Source organism: Lates calcarifer, linkage group LG24 (assembly GCF_001640805.2).
Source record: "Lates calcarifer isolate ASB-BC8 linkage group LG24, TLL_Latcal_v3, whole genome shotgun sequence".
NCBI classification, from domain to species: domain Eukaryota; kingdom Metazoa; phylum Chordata; class Actinopteri; family Centropomidae; genus Lates; species Lates calcarifer.
Genome location: NC_066856.1, coordinates 9,483,436 through 9,508,830, shown reverse-complemented (window position 1 = coordinate 9,508,830; position 25,395 = coordinate 9,483,436). Strand labels below are relative to the sequence as shown.

The window sequence follows — 25,395 nt, the reverse complement described above, 5'->3', positions numbered from 1 at the left end:
TGGCTTAGACGGAGGCAGATGCCTACGCTGACGTTTGTATTTACTAGTTATCTGTTTCTGTACCAATCTGATTGACAGGCAGAGTGGAATGAGAGCAATGTGCCACTGTGAAGCTAAGCTACATATGAAGCCAAAACATGTATGCATGCTCGTTACAATATACACAGATTGCATACATATGCTCCGTATACTGCAGATAAATAGGCTTGTCAAATGACCATGACTCCCAGACATTAACTCTCCAACGGTGACCACGCACAGCTGGCTGCAAAGCTTTGGATTTCTCAACATGTTGAGGTGGTGTGCATGGGTCTGTAATGACAGGGATACTTGACATTTATTAAGTTTGGAGTAAAAGCCTAAACATTGCGTTAAATTGCGTTTATATGCTCTAAATATAAACTGCAAACGTTAGCATGTCCGGCTAACTAGCTTACTGCTTGCATTAGTAACCTAACCTAGGATTATCTCTGAAATCAAGGAACATTTTATCAGCTAACTGAATTTTGTGGGAATAGTTGGTACATTAAAACAGTCCCTTTTACAATAGCAAATTCATTGTGTAATAACAGTAACACTCAATTATGTTTATGTTTATCTTCTTTTTTGGGGGCGGGACCTGCATGCTGCTCAAGCAAAAAGTTCAGTTTGAAAGTCAATTAAGATTCCACACAGATATCTCCACCATACCCCTGCTCCACTCACCTTTTCTTCAATATGATTTGTAGTTCAAAGGTTGGTCCCTGTGGTTCTAGCTCATTTCAGAGTGCAGATGAAACATATTTGTATTTCTCCCGTGTATGATACCACCGTGAAGCTGCGTTGCTCTTAGAGATTCATTTCTGTGCCATCTTCCGTGGGCCCAGAGGGAGATAAAGAGAGCCTCTTCACTGGAGCTCAGCAGCCACCATTAGAGTGACTAGGTTGACCCGTGGCATGAAATTAAGGAGGTTAGGCCCATTGAGCAGCCCAGCTGATAGAGGCAGAGGATAATAAATCCACTGAGAAAGGGGGGGGGGGGATGGAGGGAGGTTATGAAGGAGGGAGGGGGTGGATGTGGCAGCCCATGCAGCCTCAGGGACACTTAGGATCCCTTTATTAGCATGGTTATTTTCACTCTCTCCTTCAATGGCCCGTCTCTTCATTGAGCAGAAACATCAACATGTGCAGACACTCTGTCATGTACTGTGCGTACTCTCTCAATTTCTTCCTGCTCTTTCATAATCAGGGAGTTGGAGTTGATAATATGTGTGACATATACTTACATATGTACAGTGCAAGTACCCAGCCTCAGCTCACAAGCTCAAGCCTATTCATTCCCTCTGAAGGCATAAATCATTAAAAACAGCTCATAAATATATAGTTATATGTTTGGAAAAGATTAAATCATTTCTTAAAGCAGCTGGGAAGTGTAATTTGTAGCATTACATTGCTCGAAGAGAAGCAATTAATACACTTGTTGGGAACTATTTTCCCCTGTGGATGAATACATGTTTGGTACTTTAATGAGAATTTACAGCAGCAGGACAGCATATGCCTCAAAATAAACTGTTATTCGTTGTAACAAAGGAACATCAGTCAGTTAGTTTAACTGTGTGGCTAGGTTTTTAATACATACATATAAGGCTTTGATGACATTTGTGTATTTGCTGATCATCAGGCAAATAACCACATGACAACAGTGAAAAATGCAGCCAATGGAATCATATAAACCTGATTATATCCATGTGTGTTCAAACATTTCATTAAAACGTATACAAGTCAGTAGCACACAAAGAAATTACCTTAGAGTATCAAACTCCTCTCATTCCAGTAATTAACACACTAAAAAGTAGTTGTCAGAGTCTAATTAATAAATGTCTGATGCACAAAATGTTCATACGTTGTCACAACCTGGCTCAAGGCTGGACAAAGGAGGGAAAACAACACATCAAGTCAAGTCAAATTTATTTATATAGCGCAATTCACAACAGAAGTTATCTCGAGACGCTGTTATAACTAAAAAACACATTTTTTAACATAATTGAAAAGGAAAATAACATTAAGACTAACAAAATACAACCAAAACCAAACAGGGTGGAAGCCAGAGGGGAGAGAGAGAGAAAGACTGGCTGCTACCAGTTGCAGCCAGACCAGGTGAGCTGAATATGCCTGATAAACAAACTCCGCCCATAAGTCTTTCAGAGGGAATTACTCTGACAGGGTCGTCACAACGTCCAAAAAAACAAAAAAACACATGTAACACTTGGAAATGCTCCTTCTACTCATAGTTGCATTCATAAATACAGTATATGAAAATAAAAATGTGAATGCCTGTGTGTGTGTGTCTCATGTTTCCCTGAATGTGCGTTATTGGAGAGGAATGAGATAAATGTTTTGCAGTTATGGCAAGGTATTGAAAAGCCAGGGCATCTTTTAGCAGCATGAAAGGCAAAAATGGAACAAATGTGCACATAATACATGGAAAATTGTAATAAATAGTGTGTAGATAAAGTGTAGAGTGTGTATTTTTGTAATTTCCTTGAACAATAAAATTGGTCTTGGTGTGTTGTGTTTGTTTCTGCCCACTAATGTGTATGACAGTGGCGTGAAAAAGCAAAAGGATTGACTACAAGATTAAACACAAAGTTGGCAGAGTTTCATGCAATCCGACACAACACTGGCACACAGGGAGCGCTTTTCTGAGGGCTTTTCATAACCCTCTCTGTTATGAATTCCTGCTTATGTAATCATCTGTTCTCTGCTGAGGTCCGACTGGTTGGCATTCAAGCACCGACCGGCCTGTGCACCAAGTAATGAGGAAAAGCCTGGAAAATGATGTGATGTCACATCAGAAAACCCAAGCATTCACTGCAGTAATACACACAATACACAGCTTGGATTCTGCATGTTAGTACTGTACATAATACTTTTCATATCTTAAATACAACCCCCACAGAGAGGAAAAGGCAGTCTCTTTAAAAAGCCAATTATTTGCTTCATATCAAAGAGTGGGGCTTTTGCAGTCTGACAGCAAACACAAACCTGTATAAAAAGTACACTATGCACATCATTACAGCCCTGTCTGACTCTCACTGGATCTTAATTGCAAGAAAGGTCTCATTCTATCTTAAAATGATTGAAAAAGTCTATAAGGTTTGGTTATCTACACATTAATAATTGAAAGACACTTAACTAAAGCAGTTTTTGGCTTGAACTTTAAGTTATAATCCTGGTCTAATTATTATAAAATCTGATTCCTGCCAGTTTCTTTGCCATCTGTTCTTCTTCTTAATGCCATTTTTTCTTTCTTTATTCTCTCCTCCCTCCCTTCCTTGTTTCTTGTCTGCAGGATTTTGAGAACTCAGTCCCTTGAATGGTATTATAACAATGTGAAGAGTCGCTTCAAGAGGTTTGGCAGCGCCAAGGTTTTGAAGACTCTGTACAGAAAGCACATTATCGAGAGAGGAGCGTTCTCTGATCTCCCAGGTAACTTCATCCTCTTGCTTTTTTGGCCTCTGTGTAGTTGCCCTTCTATTGCTGTTTATTTTTATCTTTTAATCATTCTCCTCTGCATCATCTTTGATTTCAGAGCAGCCTTCTGTCTCTGTGCAGTGTTGTGTCATGTTGTGACTAAAGCAATCTCACCAATTTGGCCAGAGACACAATATTACTCTTCCTCAAGTTTAATATAAAATGGCCTCTTTTGAGATGCGAGGTTTTGGTCGAACACAACCACAGAGAAGCTCCCTTGATTGATCATTAGTTTGCTTTGTTAAATGATCAGTCACTTCGTTGCACACATAGTGTTCTCTTGCTGTCTGATTCACTTTAATTACTTTCTCACTCACATGTGGAGACAAACACATGCACACACACACTTTTTCTTCCACTTAGTTTTATTTACTTTTATCACAGCAGTGTTTATTTGATCTGAGGCAACCACTTAATTATACAGTTGCAGTTTCATTTTGAAAATACTCTTTGTTGCTGTTGCACCTGTGGATGTGATGTGAATGTGTCAGTGGTGATGATGACAGCTTACAGGGGAGGTCCCTTGCAGATTTTGTCCCGCCAGTTAATCCCCGCGGTGGCTCAGGCCACTTTGGGTCCTCAGTGAATTGTTCCCGTGCAGGAAGGCAGCAGGGCAGCTTTTCATCCAGCCTCCCCTCCGCCTCCAGATAACATTGTTTTGACCCGGCTGCAACATGATCGGTCTGCCACTGTGGCTGACTCCAAGGCATTATTTCAAACCCTGGTACATGGGATTAAATGGATGAAGGGAGCGCAGAGGGGATAAATCAGGTCAGACTTGAGGCGGAACTGGATGAAATCGAGATGAGAGGACGTTTAGGAATACTCTGTGACCACTACTGAATGAAGTTTAATTTGTTTGTAAAGTATGAAGTGTTTTGGAAGGCCTCAGTGACATAGACAAAGTTAATACCATCTTCTACTATGCAAGTAGAGGAACACAGCTACAATATAATTAGCTTGCAAAGCTAGAAAAATTTATGTCTTTTATTACTGCCACATTATTACATTTTCCTTTTTGCAGACAGAACGTCTAGCCATTTTAAAAGCCAGCATGGCTATCTTGATGGACTAAAAAATAGCTAGATTTGGCTCACTGAGGACCTAAAAATATTTTGGTTTAAACCAGCAAATGTAGCCTAATAACATAGTACATCAGTTCACTGTTCATTGTCTCAGAGGAAATTATTTTGTAGCAAGACCGCATAAAAAACACAAAAACGCATAAACAGTATGTCAGTTGAGGACATTGAAAGTGCTCATGCTGCCCAGACAATACAGAAATAATAGGTAAATAAAAGGTTTATGCAACTAAAGCTAGGAAAAACTGCAAATGAATATGAATTAAGAATAGTTTGCAGTGTCAGAAAGCCAAAACTAAAGGGCTAATTTATAGTAATGTATGAATTTCCAGGCATTTTTTTACATTTTACTCTTCATGATATAATTGCATCTAGGTAGGAAGTTTTCTGAGGACAATCATGATTTTTGTGGTGACTGTAGCTTCTAATGTGATGTACCAGTGGACAAAATGATTCTTCTCCTTAGCCTCCAGTTTCCTCCCCCCTCATCACCTATACCCCTCACCCTCTTGCCCCCTCTACTGTCCTCTATTTTCTCCTCTCCTCTCCTCCCTTACATCACCTGGGGAGGAGGAGGTAGGATTATGTGACTTGGTTGCTGGTCTTCCAGCTCACATGAGCCCAGCAGATTAGACCAGTTCCAATTCTCAAATACTCACATCGCCACTGCCACTAACTCGCCAGCTGACTTGCCATATGATTATGGATATACTGTGATTGTGTGTGCGTGGGGTAAGCCCTGTACGTTGCTTGTGTGTATCTGGATATTAAAGCTTCTGTTAGATATTGCCGGTTTGTTCAGGAAAACCTCAGATTTATTGATTATGGTATCATTTGTTTCCATTTCGTACATTCAAAATATCTTGTTTTTTCATCCTTCGCCTATAGTTGTCATGTTACATATCAGATTAAAGGGGATTGTGAAAATGGAAAAAAGAAACCCGGGCTCCAGCTGTCAAAAATATGATTGGGTTTTAATTTATCGGAAAGAAAATGCCTTTTAAAACCTCTTCTGCAGCAAATAATGGGATATGTCAAGTGTCTTGACAAGTATATAACAGCAACAGATTACCATGATGTATATCAAGACTTTGTGCTTTCAGTTGAACAGAATATAATGAGATTTTAGCTCCGCAAGTAAATCAGCACTAGATTGGGGGGAAAAAAAATCAATTAGATAAAGATGTTGCTCATTAACAAACTGATGTTACACCATCTCGCTTGGTCTACTTTGCTCCAAGAAATAGAGTTTTTATTATGTAGCCCAGAAACTCCCTGAGTAATATGAGTCTCCTCTCTACATGCAAATAGAAAAGCAGCCACAGAAATGTAAAATATTCCCATAAACCACTTCCCATCAATATATTTGAAATACAGGCTGCCTTTATACATGTGCTAGTAAAAAAAAAAAAAACATTTTTTTCTATTTATCACCAAGGGGCCAATACTTGTGAATTCAACTCCATATGAGTGTGAAATGCCAGCTGACATGACAGTCGGTGAGAGAGATGTGACTGTTTTACATCTGTCATGTCCCCGGAGAGAATGCCTGACCTTCAAACCAACAGGAAGAGAACACAGAGCGAGCGATTTGTACTTCCATTTCCATCATCTCCGGTGGAAGGGGGTAATGCATCTGTGTGACCTGCAACAAATACCATACCATCCTCTGTGTGTGTGTGTGTGTGTGTGTGTGTGGTGTGTGTGTGTGTGCACAGGAGGCAGTGAGAGTGTTGCTCCATATGATAGATGTGGCCCCTGGAGACTTTTCAAGTGTTGGTGACACTGTACTGACATGCACTGTAAAAATGAACATATACATATCAGAGAAGACACAAAGGAGAGGATCTGCAAATGTTGTATGATTAGATATGACAGAAAACAGTGAAGTCACTGTGCAGTGTCAACTCTAACCACAAAAGTTTAGAGGGGAGAAAACAGCTCTTTCAAGTAAAATAAACACATAGATCATGTCGCTATAAAATGAAATTAAATTCATTGATATCAATTATCAGTATTATCAGTTCAATTTCCTAAATAGCTTCACCTTGGGCTAGGCAATAAGTTTGACATTTGGGGAAATACATTTATTTGCTAAGCTAAGCTAACTGGCAGCTGGCTGTAACCTCATATTTACTGTGCACTCATAAGAGTGGAGTCAGTCTTCCTATCTAACTCTGAGAAATAATTTGAATAAGTTTATTTCCAAACAATGACAAACCAAACCAATGTGTATTGAAAAACTGACAGACTTGTGTTAATGAGCCAAAACAGCAGATATTACTGGCGTGCCTCTCCTTTTTCGTCTTTCTTATCTCTTGCACTATATGCATGTGATTTGCTGTGGCTGTGCGTCTCTCTGAAAGTGTATCCGAGGGGTATTAGATTAGGTATAAGCACAGTGGCTAATACATTTTTATAACGGCTATTCATTAAATATCTCCATCACAGTATTTCAGGCATCATAAAATTTGCCATGAAATGCATTGTGATGAGTCTGTTATGAAGTATCAAAAGCAGGAATGATGGAGTTTTGTTTTTTTTTGACACTCTCAACCTCATTCATTTCAAACAGGGGATTACTGTTGTCCCACTTTTTTCCTGCCCTTTGTGTTTGCCGTCACATCTCTCTAAATGTCTGTGGGAGGCTTCCTACCTATCCAGTAAGATGGTGACTCGAGAAACGTTCAAACATATTATGACCTTCAAACATGCTGTTCTCCAGTAAGAAAATTGAGAGATGAGAGGCAGCACGGCATGGAAGTGTAGTGTTTTGAAGCTTTGTGTTGCTGCTGCCACCTTTTCAGTATGACGACAAAGGAAGGGTTCATGTCCTTGTGTGTGTGTGTGTGTCTGACGGTAATACCGCAAGACAAAGACTCAACCACACCTAATGGAATCAAAGAATGCATTGATGCACTTCATAACCAAGCATGACAGGCTTCAGGAAGACATCACTTGTCTTTGTCTTTAATGTGCAATTACTGTAGATTTTGCTCTGTAAAAAAATAACAAAAAGACATCAATGTATTTATTTCACCGTGTGTGTGATGTGTGCTTGTGTTTTTATGCTCTGCAGGTTTGCTTTGTGTCTATGCTTGTGTTACTGTGTCTGGATGACCACACATGCTAGACAAGAGGTGCAGTAAATTTAACGGATGTGTGAAATTAGTCAGTCGAACATATGTACTGCATCGGGGTCTGTGTCCAATCCTAGTTATATCTTTGCCCCAACCTTTATTCTGTGCCACTACACTGGACAAGCCATTGCAAATGTTGCCATTTCATGTGGACCAGAAAGTCAGATAATGAATCTCCCATTCATTTACATTTTTCTAGCCATGGGGACATTTTCTTTCTTTTTTTTTTTTTTTTTTTACAGCTGCTGGGTGCAGCAAAGCTAAATGAATACAAATGCTTTCATGAAAACTCAGACCAGTTGCTTGGACTTGTTTCATAAGTGTGGTTATACTGAAAAAATAGAATAGGAAAAGAGGAGAATTACACTTGTCAAGCTGAGTGAGCACTGTGCTCTACGCTGGTATGATCCATAACTGTCCAGTATGCGGTCACTTAGCCAAAACGTGTCTCAACTTTCAACACTAAACAGCAGTGCAGAAGGTTAGATGTGGCTAATCTAGTGAGTCAGTGCCAGGACAATGCAAACAGTGACCTTGGTGGTGCTGCTGTTCTCTTCTGCCAAAATAGCGAAGCAGAGGTACACTGCAGTAACAAAACACAAACACCTCCTGATTCACTTGGTCTTTCAAGAGATTTGTTCTCATTTAAGGCTTTTCTATAGCTCATTGAGAGATAAACCTACTGTACCATGGCTAAACTATTTCAGGCACACATGGGTGTATTGTCACTTTTGGGACCATTTATGTTGTCTCTGTTCTTTTAGCTGAAAGCTTGGTGACACAGAGTACAGTGCTCTGTCTGGAGGGGTTGGAGGGCAGAATGTTAAACTGAAGCCCAGAGCTACCACTGTCAAAAAGCAAACAACCACAGGGCTTGGACCACATTGGTGTCAAGAATACAACTGACTCCATTGTGTGTTACTGGCACTGATGTACATATGTGCCTATGGACGTATGTGTGGAGAATTAAGAGGATATACAGAAAACTCTGACCTTTAGCAGCTGTTCTGACTTTGTCTTTACACTGATCTGATTTTAGGAGCACTTTGGGCATACACATTTTGCATGAGGCAATTCATATCAAACGCATTAGAAATGGAAAATATCCAGCTATTTTACAATAAACTGTGTAACACTCATCCTATATTTGTTCGTAATATAACTTGCTTGTTTCTTCCTGAGGAAAAAGGAAAAAGGTGCCATTTTAACCAGTCTAACACTTGTCTTTCAGTTGTTAAGCTTTTTGCTCAAGTGTTGTTGTTTTGTTGATGTTTTTCGTTGTCTCCACACTGGCTGAGGCATTATGTTTTTGGGTTGTCTGCCCGTCCACGTACATCCATCTATTCCATGTATATCCCACTCTTGTGAACACAGTTTACATTGGTCAAGGTCACTATGACGTTACATCCATCCCATTCTTTTGAACTCAAATGCCTGGAGGGAATTTCATACGTCAATTTTGCATAATAGGCTAAAATGATGAAGTGATGACATTTTATATCCAAAAGGTTAAAGGTCAAATTCCCCTACTATCATAATTCTTGCCAAAAACACTTTTCTGGTCATTATTCAACACTGTAACTCAGTATGGAGATTGTCACCATATTTCACATTTGGTCGGATACTGAATTGGTGACAGTAATTCTCACTACATATATAATATGAGTGTGGACAGACATGGATGTAAACTGCAACTTAACTGGTAGGCGGAGGCATAAAACCTCAAGGCAGTAATTCTAGTTTATGCAGTGGTTTGTATGGGTTTGGCGTTTTCTTCCACTCTTGACTGCATGGTGCACATTGTCTACCACTTGAGGCTGTGTGCGGCAGCATTGTTTTGGCCCAGGTTCATGCGCTGGAGAGATTAGCCCAAGCAAAGGCTCCTTTTAAGTCAGGTATGGTGGCCTGCAGGTGATATTATTTTCATTATGAAAATGAAAAAATGAAATACTAAAAACTATTTCAAATTATTGGAGACCTTTTGCTCCTTCATTTCATATTCCACCTCCATTATTTGAACTTTAAAGGCCATATTTGCTTTGGGACCAATTAATTTCTACACACATACGCACCTGCATGACATATTTAAATTACATTGGCATTATCTCCACAAAAGGAGAGTAAAATTCTTATCTCCCAGATTAAGGAGACAAATGAATTGAGTGCAAGTTTGTTTACTTTCCACTATCTCCCAGCCTGTTGTGATGTAAACAGACATCCTGTCGGTTCAGCCGTTGTTCTGAGGACATTGTTTATGAGACTGTGTGTGCTGCCAGATGCTTCATTGTAATTGAAAGGAAACCGTCTGGACTCTCCTTCCTCCTCCTGCTGCTGCTGCTGGCACTTCAGGAACGTTAGCTCTAAGTGGAGCTTTACTGGCTCATTTATTTATACACTCTCTCTTTCTCTGTCTTTTGTTTATGACGTTCTGTTTATTTCACTCAATGCCCACATTGAACATGCATTTTGCAAAGTTTCAAATTTTTCTGGACAAAATAACAGAGGACTTTCTGATTTATTTTGCATTAAGAGGTCTAAGCATCATTATAAATAGTATACCTCTCTTAATTGAAAATACTAAGAGTCTGCAGCCATGCTAGCAGCTGGCTAAGGCTTTACTTGGGCAGAGCTTTGTTGTGAGTTAAATGCCAGTCACTATGCTAACATGCTCACAATGCCAATGTCAACATGCTAATGTTTAGTAGATATAATATTTAGTCCATCATGTTCAAAGTTTTAGTTTAGATTTCTTTAGTTTAATTTTAGTTTAATTATAGTTTTTAATTATAATTTTAGTTTAATTAATAATATGTGTAGTTTCAGACCTTTCAACAGGTGACACACCAGTTTTAGACATAGAAATCTTTGAACACAGACTGCAAAAGACCGCTGATGCTGCCTCTGCAACTGCAACAACAATGACCTTTAGACTATCAGCCTTGGCCCCAACAAGTGGGCCAAGCAGCCAATCGACGGTGAGGTGGCCGCTAGACACCCAGCTCGAGGTGTTGAAGGCTCACTTCCGGGATGCAGAGAAACATGTTGTCTGTCAGGAGGAAAAGGTCAATCAGTTCTACCAGCCTGTAGACAGAGCCCAAAGAGAACAAGTCTCTGTCAAAACAGGTATCTTACCACAAGCTCCAGATGGAGCAGATCTGGAGAGTGGAGCTGAGTGAGCAGTTGCAGCAACAAAAAGACACCCGTCAGTGGCAACACAAGGCAGAGAAATGCTGAAAGGGGGAGAAAGGATCAGAAGCTGATCCAGAGTATGAGCAGCAAAACTGGAGGATCTTGTCACCAAGCTCAAGGCTGTAGAGGAGGTCTGCCAGGCCTTCCAGAAAGAAACTGCCAAGCTGAAGAAAGAGCTGAAGGAGCAGCAGGAGGAGTCCCTCACATTTTTACAGGCCCTTGAGCTGGTGTCAGAGCCTGAAGTCTCTGAGGAGAAACCACCAGACAAAAAAAGAGGCACTCAGTCTGGAAAAGAATCTGGCACATCCCAAGTTTGAGGAACAAGAACAAGGAGAGGAGGTAGAAGGAGTCCACAACCAACTAAAACTTCTACATCTCAGTGCCTCAGCATCTTCCAATATTAACAGCTGTACGCTGCAGGGTGGCATGGTGGCACAGTGGTTAGCACTGCAGCGTTACAGACAGACATCAGCAGACCAGCTGAGCTCTTTCTGTGTGGCCTCTTCATGTTCCTTCCTGTGCCTGCATGGGTTTCCTTTGAATGCTCCAAATGAATACAGTAAAAACATTTCAAAATAAAAGTTCTGCAAGCATTCAGTAGAATTTTGATTGATACCAGTGTTTTATAAGTAGGTACTGACTTGGCAAACAGTAGCAAAGTGCACTTAAAATTCTTTAATTAAACATCGGTCACTGTCAAAACTATTGGAAAGCAAAGCAGTTTGATTGTAATAATAACAAGGAAAAGACATCTTGTCCATTTTCTTTTAACAGACAGATAATGTAGTTCCCCTGTTCTCTTTCACACGCACACACTCTCACTCACATCCGCAAAACGACACATATATACACTCGCTCAGACACCTTCGTAGATGCAGGCCACCAATGCCGTCTCTGTGGTTACCATGGCGATATCGAGCCATATCCTCCTCCACTCCCCTGAGTGGCAGCAATGGCAAGCGGTGAGGAACAAAGGTGATACGGTGGTTATGGCGAGAAAATACAGATGTTGGACATAAAGAGGAATATAATGGTATGAGACGCACACACAAATATTGCTTCTGACCTGTGACAGAAGTATTGAGTTCCTCTACTTAAAGCTGCTATTATCAATATTCTTATAGGAATAACCACCGCATGGGACGAACTCTAATGAAGGAACTAATGAATGATATTCCAACACTGGCACACACAGATAAATTTACCTGCTTGTCCAGGATAAGTATACATATAAAGGATGGATTGCTGCATGCTGTGTCCACATGACTGACAGGTGACAGTAATGGCTGATTCTTTTTGGGTATCTCAGATGGCCATGTTATATTGATAGACTGTTGTCACAGAGGTTGACATTGGTATGTAAACAGTGCTGACGTGGTGTTGGTGTGGGATGAATTATAATGATACCCAGTCCTCAGAGGTTTCTCAGCCTGTGTATTTGTGTATCAGCTTCCCTGTGTGTCTTTCCCTGTAGTTGTGTGTGCTCCCATATCTGCCTGTGCATGCTTCTTGCGAGGCGGCTCACTTTCTCTGACAGCAGTCCTTTTGTGTCTCCAATGTCCTGAGCCGCTGCAGGTAATTTCCCCACCTATTGTCCCCCCTTCCACACTGCCAGAAACTATAATTCAGCTCTAACCAAGCGAGAACAGTACAGCTCTGTTGAACGTCGCCTCAGTCAGAGTGAGACAACTCTGGGAGTGAAGGACGGGCGGAGTGTGTAATGGTTTGGGGACTTGTTATACCGTGCTGCGACTGGGAGGACCGCTCCCTGTAAATGGAGATACACGGGGGCAATGCTGAATCCAATACACACTCCTCACACACCTTCAGGCTGCATGTGGTGCTGCTACTGTTAAGGCAGCTGTTGCCTGTAGTTAGATGTGTAGAAAAGCATCAAACATTGTCTTTTCTGGTTGAGTTACATCAGTCACTGCATGTCAAAGTGAAGTAATGTAAAAGTTTGTGATTGCTGGCTTACAGGCTCTGCACTAAAACGTCACAGAGCTTTGACAAACAGTATTTCATTTTGCAGTAAAGCTGCAATAGTATAACATATCTGACAGCGGTGTTCCTGCTGCTGTCAAGGGAAAAAAAGAAAGCCATTTCAATGTATTTGTTATTTGTTTGCTTGGCTATATACTTTCATGGGTTGGACTCATCAAGCCCATCAAGCATTTGTATGTATGTACTTGAGGGAGATACCGAGCCTGCATCCAACAGAAACACTGTGGTGTGGAAGAGTGATGGCAGTGTAATGGCGGGCTGTTTTCTTGGCTGTGTTGCAGTTAGCTATGGCAGAGATCAGTCAGTGGCTATGGCTGCTTGAAGCCAGATTCCACCAAACCACCGGGAGCTTTGAAACTGTCTCTGGTTGAATGCACAGAGACGGTTTCGAAGCTGCAGGCCTGCCCGGCAGGAGCAGCAGCAGGACGCTGTTGAGTGGATTAATGTCGGAGGCGAGGAGACTGGCCAAGGATGGGAAGTCATAGAGTTTGGCCGTGCTTATGTTTTGTCAGCAGCAGGGGCTGAAGCACTGGAACGAGTCCCTAGGTTTGGGTTTGGTTTTGCTTTGGCTTTGGTTACTGGATAGAAATGAGCTAAAGTGAGGACCAGAGGTGGAACATAATCCAAAGTGCTCTCGTGTTTTGTCTGGATCCGTGTTTGGGAATGAGCATGGGGCTGTGACCAGGGGATAAGATGGAAGTGTACCTGGAGCGTGGTCAGTCTGAGGACTTTTCCAGTAGCATTACATTCTACCTCGGTGATCTGGCAAATCCCTCTCCTGTGCTGTCTGACAGTTTGTCGTCTTAATAAGTTGCGTATCCAAGTACACTCTCTTCATTTTTACAGCTGGACTGATGAGAAGGCCACAATAAATGTGGAACCGCAGGGGAGATATCTAACAGGAGTTAATGGGCCACTAAGGGAATATGTGGTTTTGAAGGCGGGGATGTTGTAACCACTACACCTTGTCTGAGCTTTTACTGTCTGCTCTCTCCACCCCCTGCTCTTAAAGTTGCCCCATTTAGATTTCGGGATTTGTTTGAAAAAGATACTTGCACAAATATAGCACTAACTCAGAAGAGACTTGGCCTGAATGAGCTGTAAAGAAAACATAGAAAAAATACACAACATGGTGACGCTAGGATGTGATTTGTTTGAAAGGCAAAGGGAATTATCAGATGAATTGTCATTTTCTTTCAACTGTCACTTTTTTTGTTTGTTTTGTTTCCTTTTATGCACAATGGAGAAAGTAGAAGAAACAAAACAAAACAATTCACAAGATGACAAAATGGAGTTGGGAATACAGTTGACAAGAGCACAAAAAAGGGGCTTAGTGGCATTGTGTGCAGTGTAACCTACTTTTAATGTGGCAACAGTGCAAAGAAAAATATGTAGCTACATTATTACATGGTATGATATGAGCAGAATATTTGCATTTCTGTGATAGGCATCAGTTTGAAGGCTGTTATCTGACGGCTTCATTTGTCTTTCTCTTTCAGAAAGCAGTGTTCACGAGGGAAGCACCGGCTATGACAATGATGGCAGCATCTGTGGCAGCGACTCCGCCTTCTACAGACAGAGTGAAGGTGAAAGATGCGGTGATGAACCGGCAGCACTTTAAGGCAGACGGGTTATTTCTGCTACAATTATAATCGACATTATCTTGTCTACTTTATAGTTCTGTCCTGCCCGTTGGGTTTGCCACATTGATTTTTTTTCACCATTTGTCCCTTTTTCCATTTTCTTAAAAGGTTGAACTTTTATGTTTATTGCCCATTAAATGTTGCCTTAACAAATAGAGACCGAGGGGGGGGGGGGGGGGGTGTTCACAACAACAACATTAACTACAAACACAGAGAGACAGTCCTCTTTTCAAACTGCACACACATTAAAAATCACACATATACACACAAACATAAATCCTCTCAACACATAAAACTGACATGCCTTCTTGCACAAATGAGCACACATAAAATTATAGCCTCCTATACACCATAGACAACACTTTTAGACACACATACTTGTTTATATTATGTACACACACACACATTCATATGCAAATAAATATTCAAGCAACTAAATAGCCCCAATCTATAATGATAAAGCTAACACAATTTATTTGCCAGTAATTATGAGTTGTTTATGCAGTGATCAAGATCTGCCATTTAGATAATGGCAGCTCTTGAGAAGCCCACAAACAAACAAACACTCTCTGTGTTTTCATCAGATTGTTGTGTTTAAATGGACCATACCAACAAAGACCTTTTTCTTTCAGCTAATATTTTAAAGCTGGGACAAAATCCACATTTTTAGTGCAGGTCAAATTAAGCATCATAATGCACAGCTGCATAGAAGAAATGAATCATGCAGAAGAAAGTTTGTATTCCAGCACAGTTTCAGTACCAGTTTTAATGAAAATGTAATGATCCAGTCATAGACTTTTGTCAGGCATCATACTCACTGTACTGTTGCCATCTGTATCTATTTCAAAAGGTAAGGTTGCAGTTCGGCTCCCTCCTCCACCATTCTCCTTGAAACACCTCTGGTCTCTGGTTTTTGTAGCAGGTTACATGCTGTCATTGGCTAGCACAAAACACACATTGAGGCTGTAATGAGTCACTTGAGCCAGTCAAGGTAAACCCAGCTCTCTGTAAAGCTCATAATATTTCTGAAGTTTTTGCTGAGTGTAGTTTTAGACTTGGACATTCTTAGTATCAAAAATCACCTCATTTCCTCTGTCCACTGCTGCTGCAATTGCTGAATGTTGATGAGCAGGCCAAATTAGAAGGCCAAATTCTAATTACTTTCAATTTATCCTGAGGGAAACATGAATATCTGTATCAAATGTCATGGCAATCTATACATGGCAATCAATGAGCCATTTTATTCAAAACTGTAAATGTCAAATTCATGGTGGCGCTAGAGGGAAAGTCAGAGACCATTAGGGACCAGTAAAGTCAATAGGATTCATCCTCAGGGAACTATGAATGTCTGTACAAAATTTAATGGTAATTCATCCAATATTTGCTGAGAGGTTGCCATCCACAGAGCTTTGCCAAGGGGACCAATAAACTCAGTGCTGACAGTGTGCAGGAATGAAATTTTCTTCTAGTGTGAGTAAAAAGTAGAGGTAGGCATGTATGTTAGGGGATTACATGTCTCACATATCTTTATGTGTGTGGTATCAGGACACAGTATGGCAGAGACGCTCACAGTCGCCCTGCGTGTTGCTGAGGAGGCTATAGAGGAGGCCATCGCTAAGGCAGAGGAGTTCAGCGACAGCTTGGTGAGAGCCCCTCTGTTCCCCTTCTTCCTCTCACTCTTTTTTCTGCTTTCTATTCTCTCTGCTTTCTATTCTCCTCCTTTCCTCTCCCCACTTTCTGTCATACCCTCTTACTTCTCCTCTTGCCTGCTCTCTTGGTGCCAGTATCAGTGGGATGCAGTCATGGTTCTTGGCTAAGACATTTGCACAGACCCTCTCTTGGTAATTCACATCCGCTTTGAACAGAATATATTTATGTGCATATATATATGTGTGTGTGTGTGTGTGTGTGTGTGTGTGTGTGTGTGTGTGTGTGTGTGTGTGTGTGTGTGTAGGAAAAGCAGAATGAAGCTCGGTATCTGCGGGACCACAAAGAGGAGCTCATAGAGGAACTTGCCACAACCATTGTACAAAAAGTAGGTTGAACACAAAGAGTGCAGTTAACCTCATTCAAACATAAATGCACACTGGAAAATGAAGCTAGGTCCCATCTCTGTCTTCATTTTGACTGTCTCACTGACAGATCAGTAGACCATTGTAATCTTTAACGAAAGTATTTACAGTGATGTTACCTTTTAGTAGAAAGATGCCTCAGGAAGACAGAAAATTAAAGTTCTTTTCTCCTTTTGAAACTGAGATTACAGTATTATTTGAGAAAAATGCAAGAAAGTTTTGAAAATGATATTTTAGTTTGTCAGAATCTGCATACTAGTACATTAAAATTCAAACATTTTAATCATGTCCTCTAATTTGCATATACATAGTAAGTGGAGACAAAGTTTGAAGTTGTTTGATTGCTTTTAAGTTTTAATTAACATTTGTTGGCCATCAAGTCTTTGAAAGTGAAATAGAAAATTTATTTTTATCTCTTCTTTAAGGTTGTTGGCGCATAACATGAAAATTCAAATGAAAACTGGATTAATGGTTTTAGAGTTTCATTATAAGAAATTATTCATGGATAAATGTAAAATACTATTCTGGAATTGTATTTTCATTTTCCAATTTGCATTTATAATTATAATTCATTATTTAAATAAATCTTGGTAAATGCTTACATACCTCACAGCGCTCTCATTTTGTCTTATTCAACCTTCTTCTCCTCTCTCCTGTCTTTTCTCTTCAGATCATTCAGAGGAGGAAGCGTTCAGAGATGCAGACAGAGTATGACTTTGTCTGGCCTCAACCTCAGCCTCTGATCCAGTCCAGTGAACTGCCCTCTCCATCTCAACCTCACTCTTCTTCACAAGGACCACAGGACCCCCTCAAGTCCTCCAGCTCCCTCTGGGTCAGTCTACACTTTGGCTAAAAAGCTAAAAAAAACAGATGACACAACAAATGCCAACCATACCATGTGAAGTCAAAACAAAACCGCTGTTAGTGGGTGTAAACTGCTGATTCCTGACCAGAAGGATTTGCTCTTTGATTGTGTTCAAAGAAGGGTGGTTTATTTTTTTCCAATGTACAAGCTGTACCTTCCTCACTTCATTTCACAGCACATATAGTATATGTCCCTGTCTGTGTTTTGGTATGTGTTCCCCTGGGTGGACCAGCCGTTGTCTCAGTGCGATTGCCAGGTTTGAAAAAGACAGGAATGTTGTGGTTGGCAGAAAATGCCTTTAACTTTGCAGTAGCACAGGCCACATATGTGTCGTCGATGTGGTCCCATTTAGTATTGTATTTGGGGCTCTTTATTTGCGTGGTATCCTTTGTGGATCTTGTAGTTGCTGTAGTGAAAACCTGTGGTCATGAGTTGGTCTCACTTGCTATTAATCCTGCAATGCTGTAATACTTCTGGATTCTTTTATTTTGATGCTGTTGCCACATACAGATTAAACATGTAAAAACTTAAAGTAATTTAGAATTTTGTTGGGACTTGGCAGAGATATGGTGTCTCTGACTCTCATCTGTCATGATAAGGGGAAAAATACACTGTGAGGCAATAAGGTACACCCATCAGCTGTGGCTAATTGTGGCTTTTTGAACTGGATTTTCTCTTTAAGTAGGCAAAAGCAAAGCCTGAAAGTATTTCAAATGTCATTTGAACCAAGCATGAATCCATTCTGATTGATACCTTAAAAACCAAAGAAGTTATTTACCCAGCATTGTTTCATGAAATGTCCCAGTTCTTATGGGCGTACACACAATATAGCAACAGCACACAGGTTGCACAAATGCACAGAGATACGTAGTACACACAGGGGCAGATGCACACGAATCAGGAGTACACATACACATACACACACACACACACACCTTACAGTGGCTCACACTACTAGTCAGCAGGGACTTCGTGGAGATTTGTCATCGTCCCGTGTGAGGGAAGCATCAAAGCTGCGCTCCCCGGGCTTCTCCGTTCTGTTTCCTGCTGTTTCACTCAGCGAAGATCAAAGTCTTGTGAAATACGGAGGGATCCTCCTCAACTGCTCAGCCCGCCATGGGACGGGCTCTGTTTATCTGCTCTCTGCATACGCTCAATGAGACACAAAGCATGCAAATGCACACTCAATTCTGTGCTGCCTTAACATTGATCCTTGTAGTAATTGTAATAGTGCAGCCTACCCATTGTATTAATTGCTGTTTTTACTTTAATTCTTCTGTGTCCCACTACCTGAACATGCATGTACACACGAGTCCTTTTATTTAAATGTTAAACCAAGATCTTCTTCATATACACTGATTTTTAACCATCGATTATGCACCTTCATGATGTTATACCCCCATACAGCCCCTCACATCGTCAGTGGAGCAGCCTCTAAATAAACAATCACACCAATAACATACCAGGTTCTAGGATGTTCTTTGAGTTGTGCCCTTTGTCAACAGGAGGACTGGAGAAATGATTTAAGTTTGGAAAAAAAACCTCATCTTTCTTTAATCATAATCTTCATCATCTTTAATCACTCACTCATATATGAAGAGAGATTAGTAGAGCTTCCCCTGCCTGGTTAGTTATTTAGTTGTTTTCTAGCGCCACCTGCTGATGAGAATTATGACTCACAGCCACAGTTGTATAGATTTTTCCCTAGACAGGAAGTAGACCAGCCAGATGTAATTACTGTGAATATCTATCTTTTACTATATCTGTTCTCAGCTGCTGTGCCACTGCAGCATTTATCTGTCTGGCGCTTCTTTGACTGGAAGTCTGTCTTAAGGGCCTTATCAGACTTAAGTGAAAAATGGCCCAAATGATGATTATGATGATGTGATGTGGAGCTTTAAATTTCCTGAGCTGTCAAACATTGTCTTCACTTAAGTGTCTACTTTATGTGTTGCTGTCTGCATGTGCATGTGGGTGTGTGTGTGTGCGTGTGTGCATGCAGCGGTCGCGATCAGCGTTCTCCCTCACCAGTGACGACTCTCCTGAGAAGGGTCCGGAGGAGGAGGGCGCCAGAGCGGGCGGAGGCCTACAGGAGTACGCTTCATTGAAGAGGGAGGCCAAGGCCACGTCTCTGCCCAGCTGGAAGAGCGTTGATCGCCTGGACAACTCCAGTAAATATCACAAAGGCTAAGCAGTTTTCATTTGATTTGTGATGCTGCCCAAAGTTGTTGCCAACTTATGTCAGCTTCTTCTTCTAAGCATTAAGCGTAGGATACATGTTTGGATGGATTAAAGTATTTCCTCCAAATGTCTTACTAATAAAGCAGACTAATGTATGGGAGGACACCAGTATTCTCTACCCACTACCCACTACAATGTATCTGTTATGTAAGAGTTATATTTCTTTTTCCTGGCACCATCATGGTTTCCTTTCTTTCATGTTAGTATATAATATGTACTCTGCAATTGGACTTAAGGTTAATGCAACATTTTGATTCATATATCCTTTTATGGTCAGGTCATATTTACTGTTTCTCTGCAATGTATTGAAGTCTCATTAGCCCTAGTTTTACCTTGCAATACATTTTTCATTCAGCTTGTTACTCTAATGGGTCAAACTCTTGCATCCCCTAAGGATCCTCTAAGAAGTACAGGTGGAAATATGTTGTTGAAAGAGTTTGTTTTTCTAAACTTTCTGCTTTCTGGTCATGATCTTCCAGGTGCATCTTCAGTGCTCCAAAGCCCAGACGGTAACTGGATCGCCTTGCACAGTTCTCAGCTGTCTCGGCCCAGCCTGCTAACTAAGAGGAAGAGCCTGGTGTTCAGCGTTTTGGAAAAGGAGTCAGGTGTTGTCTCGGCTTACGACGAGATGGGGTCCGACTCTGAGGAGGACGAAGGCGGCTGGGGAGCGGCACTGAGACAGTTCCGGCGCAAGCTGTCCGACGAGACCTACTACACGGACTCGCAGCACGACCCAGAGTGGACGTACACCCAGCACCTTCCCATTACCTCACCATCCTCCGGCCAGTACACCAACACTGAGACACTCAACTCGGACTCAGAGGCTTCGTCAGTGCTGTCTGCATGTCCTCGCAAACCACCTCATAATCTGTTGAGGAAGAAAGGACCACCGGATACACATCTGCACCCTCATCACCAGCCCCTGTACCACCAACACCTCCACCAGAACTTCTCTCCGTATCCTCTCCATTCAGAGGCACTAGATGTGAACTTTAACCCTAAGGTGATTTGTCTTTACTTTAAAACTTAAAGTAAACATTGTCTTTTATATTACTAGATGACATTAATTTACACAGAAGTGGTAGATGAGATATTCACATGGTTTGCTCAAGAAAAATGTGATTACAGCAATGTTATTCAAGTAAAAGAGAATCAGTATTATTAGCAAAATGAACTTAATCAAAGTAAAGCTACATACTGCAGAAAAATGGCATCTGTTAGTGATACAGTACATTATTATGTATATCATTATTAGATACTTAATACTGATGTATCATTGTGTAAGCAGCTTTTATAGCTGGTCGATGCAGAGCTAGTTTTACCCACTTCATACACAGGCAGTTTTGTCCAGTGGGACCCTTTTGAGGGGTCACAAGATAAATCAGAGCAATCATGAGGTGAGTAAACAGGCAGGAAAGAAGAAAAGACAAAGTTCTGCTACACTTTGCTTTTCTATTTTTCTTTTTGTGAATAATAGATGATTATATATGTATATAATAATTCCTATCACTTTTCAGATGAGTTCTCAGCAGTTCTCTATAAACCAGTTCTCTCTCTCTCTCTCTGGAAATACCCAAGTAAAGTACAATGACCTCATAACTGTACTTCAGTACATCACCTGAGAAACTGTACTCAGTTACTCTCCACCACTGTTCCTAGGTGATGGGAGACAGCAGTGAGGCCGAGGAGAGGCAGAGCGACCCTGTGAGAAGGTCACGGCGGCGCAGGAAAAGCAAGAGAGAGTCCTCAACAGAGCAAAGCAGGCCTGGAGGCCAGAGCCACGCACAGTCCATCTACCCCTTAGTACAAGTAAATTATCACAAGTATAGTTGATTATTAATAGTATTTGACTTGAGACTCCCACTATACCTGTGAAAAAATCCTTAACGGGTGGTTTTGAAATCTTGTTTTACCATTGGGAGGCAGCAAAATTTATGTCTTTATTTGATACTGCAGTTCATGCTTTAACATTTTTTACCTTCATATGTATATTTACAGCAATATTCTGTGATTATTTTGCTTTTCTTTGCTTCTCAATTCAAGGAGGACAGTGGTTTTCTGCTCAACGCCCTGCTGAAGAGGGGTTTAAGTGAGGAACAGCCAGTAGCAGACACTGTGCCAGTGGCCACAGCTGCACCAGACGCCTTCGGATTAGATGCCATGACACCAGAGCCAGAAGACTTGGACACGGTGGCCCCGAATTCAGCTGCCCCAAGCCCCCCCCAGCCCCTCTCTCTTGCCCCTGGCTCCCAGCGCTCAGCCAGCAGCTCTGGGCCTGGAGACCCTCTGGAAGAGGAACTGAGATCCAGACTCAGCCAGCTGGTCAACCGCGCCAACAGCAAAGACAGCAGCTCATCTGAAGAGGAGTGCACAAAGTGGCCCATGGACAAACAGACGGATAGAGAAAGTGACAGACAGAGAGAAAAGACGAGACTGAGAGACACAGAGAGAGAGAGGCAGAAGGCAAGTGACAGATTAAGAGAGAAAGAAAGTGAAACAGTGGAACCAGTGAATGGACAAGAGACGAAAAGAAGCGAAAGACTAGTAAAGAGTCCTTCAGTGAGAGATAGGGAGAGGAGGTTAGAGAAAGGAGTGGGAAGTTTGGAAGAGAAAGGAGATGACCAGGAACAAATGAGAGAAGACAAAAGAGAACCAAGCAGACAAAGTAAGAGACAACATCAAAGAGATGTGGAGAAGGAAGCCGGACAGAGGGGAGGAGGAGGGAGGAGGAGTGGCTCAAGCGCAAGTTCACCTGCTATTACACCTTCTTCCCATGAGGGGGTGCTGTCAGACAACCAGGTAAAGAGAGTAAAAAGAGTACCACAGATTTCATTCATATCCCCTGCTTACTGTCTGCTTTTGTTGCTGCCCTGCTAGAGCTGTACTGTCTGTCTGCCTTCTGATAAATTTGTTTTCTTTCTTTCTTATTTTACCCTCTTCATCTTCTCACCCTCCTCTCTAACCTACGTATTTTGTGTGACAATCACTGCTGCCCTCATCCTGTGTTTTTCCCTCTTTGTGCTTCTCTTCTTTTTTGCCGGTCTGTGTGTTTCTGTGTGGATATGTGTGTGTCAGGAGGGACAGAATGACTTGGAGCAACAGCAGAGGCTTCAGTTGCTTTCCTCTCTCTTACAGCAGGTGAGATATCGGCTAGAAAGCGAAGGCATCCTGTGATACTGTGTGCTGGATGTCATGTTTGAGGACATACAACCTTAATTAAACCCTCACCCCACTTCAGTTCACACATACACTGCATACACATTCACACACACATTTACCCACATATGCATGCACAGAATAAACATTTTATACTCGTGACAATGCATCCATTCTCACTTAATGCATTATAACATATCCATCATAATGGGTTGTGTTGGTGTGTTTGATATGGTTTGACTGGGTTGAGAGTCACTTGTGCTGATGTTATATTTCTGTATTTCCTTCTGCAGATAGTGTATACAGTGTGACATCATGTCAAGAAAGTTACAGCATGTACTAGAAGAAATTGTAGCCGCTATCTAAAATACTTGTGGTAACGTTTTTGCTGTCAGTCCCTTAAAATAAAGCGGCCAAGTCTATTTTCTGAAGTCACACGAATCATGAATCATACATAGAGGCAACTATCACAGAGGAGCAGCAAAATCAATTTTTTCATTGATAAACACATCAAAAGGTCAGAAGGCAGCAATGGCACAGGCCCAGTTGTGGTTTTTGTAAGAAATAAGTTTTACTCTTTTTGACTGGAAAAACAGCCTCTTTTCTATTGCTTTTGATTTCATCATCTATCTACCTATCTATCATCTTTAACCAAACACAACATCTTACCTGGCAGTTGCATTCTGATTCAAATCGAAACAGATACAGGCAGGTTGAGTTAAAATTGGTTAAATAAGTTACAAATATCTCCTGAAATGCATTGCATTGAGCATCCAGATGGAATTAAGTAAATTAAAAGTTCCAATCAAAGCAATAAAAAAAGTAGAGACACCTATATTCTGAACAAATGAAAATGACATCCTTTTAAATATACAGAAGTCCCTCAATAAGAAAAATGCAGACACTCCCAAAGCCCTATAGTGGGCTGTCATATCACTATATTGATTCTAAGCAGATTTCAGAATAGAAAAGTAACTAAATACAAACATATAAAACTAATTACAACCCACTCAAACTATAGAAAAATATATTAGTATGCGTACTAAATCCTCTTGATTTTGCTTGAGTGTGCTGTGAATGTACACTATTGTCCAGCAACACAATGCTCAAAGGAATTAAATAAGCCTCTGCTTTTCCACATGGATTTTAATTGGCAGTGGCATACCAAAGTTGCAGTTTAATTAATGTCTGCTGGCACACACACACACACACACAGCATTATTTGCTCTGTAAAGTATCCCACATTGTATCCTAATGACAAAAGCATGGTATGAAGTGTAGTGGAAGGCAGAATTACAGTACTGATATTTTCACATAGTAAATCTACTTCATTCATGAACGTATGGGAAAGTCTAAACCCACACAACGTCAAGTCAAGTAAAACACATGAAATACACACACACACTTGGACATGTACTTATGAGCTCACCTCCTGTACAAGTGTTACATTTGAGGTGTGTGGGTCGATGTTGGTCATTAGCCAGACTCATTATATGAACTCCTATGAGTAATGCTTGTCTCTTACAATGTCTATGACACATGTGTAGTGTGATCTATTTCTGCAGGTTTTCACAGTTCCCTTTGAAACTTGCAAGAACGACTCAGTTTCATGTGAATACAGGAAAACGTGACTGTCAGTCTGTGGCTGTTTAGTGTTCTCACCATTTTTAAGAACTGTCTAGAGTTTAGCTTTATTAAATGGCACAAAAAACTCTGACGGACTGTCACCACTGGTATATTTATTTACAGCATTACAACATTTTTAATCCATGTCCATCCAATGTCCATCATATGGGTAAATACACACACACACACATATATATGTGTTTTTTAAATCCTTAACATTGTAGAAAAATATACCTGATGCTAATTAATATTACAACACTGAGATTCTACAGCCACTGTAATAGCTCTAAGAGGTTGTTCTCTTATTTTTACACAGTTAAAATGATAAATGCTAACATCTGTATAGTTGAACATTTTACTAAAAGGTATTGCATTTTATATTATAGATGCAAAAATGATTGCTGTGGAACGCCATAGATTTTATTACACATATTACAAATGCTCCGCACCCGTCAGTGACAACACAATTTACTGTTTCGAGTAAGGTAGAAATTACCTCAAAGAGACAAAACACAACCACAGGGATGTAAAATGACCAGACAGAAACATGAAACAGCTACAGAGACACTCAAAAGTACCACAAAGAGCCTTTTATATGTTCTTGTCCATGGATATATGCATGTGTGTCAGGCTGTTTGATCTGCATGATGACCAACTGGTTCTTTGGAGTGGCTTTAATGTCAGACTCTCACCAAACATCCATTTCTCAATCGATCAACCCAAGTCAATATCTGAAAACATCCATCTCTGCTTCTAAATCTTTTTAAGATCTCTGAATGGTGACTTTAAAGAAAAGATAAGAGGTTTTGTCCTCAGCCTCTCATCATCCCAGTTCTGTATCTCACCTTTACTGAAGCGCAGCCC

The 25,395-nt window shown here is 40.9% G+C and overlaps 1 protein-coding gene across 4 annotated transcripts in view; it reads left to right on the top strand.

Moving 5' to 3' along the window:
* Nucleotides 1-25,395, top strand: part of myripb (myosin VIIA and Rab interacting protein b) — a 128,337-nt gene that overhangs the window by 96,160 nt on the left and 6,782 nt on the right. For 3 of the 4 annotated variants that reach the window (XM_051066591.1, XM_018693119.2, XM_018693117.2), the window contains exons 4-13: nt 3,332-3,468; nt 14,428-14,514; nt 16,117-16,214; nt 16,526-16,606; nt 17,314-17,475; nt 19,511-19,679; nt 20,229-20,752; nt 21,409-21,558; nt 21,793-22,548; nt 22,825-22,887. In XM_051066591.1, the coding sequence (XP_050922548.1) occupies nt 3,332-3,468; nt 14,428-14,514; nt 16,117-16,214; nt 16,526-16,606; nt 17,314-17,475; nt 19,511-19,679; nt 20,229-20,752; nt 21,409-21,558; nt 21,793-22,548; nt 22,825-22,887 (2,227 nt within the window). The remainder of the gene's footprint in view (nt 1-3,331; nt 3,469-14,427; nt 14,515-16,116; nt 16,215-16,525; nt 16,607-17,313; nt 17,476-19,510; nt 19,680-20,228; nt 20,753-21,408; nt 21,559-21,792; nt 22,549-22,824; nt 22,888-25,395) is intronic. The other variant, XM_018693120.2, reaches the window with a different exon arrangement.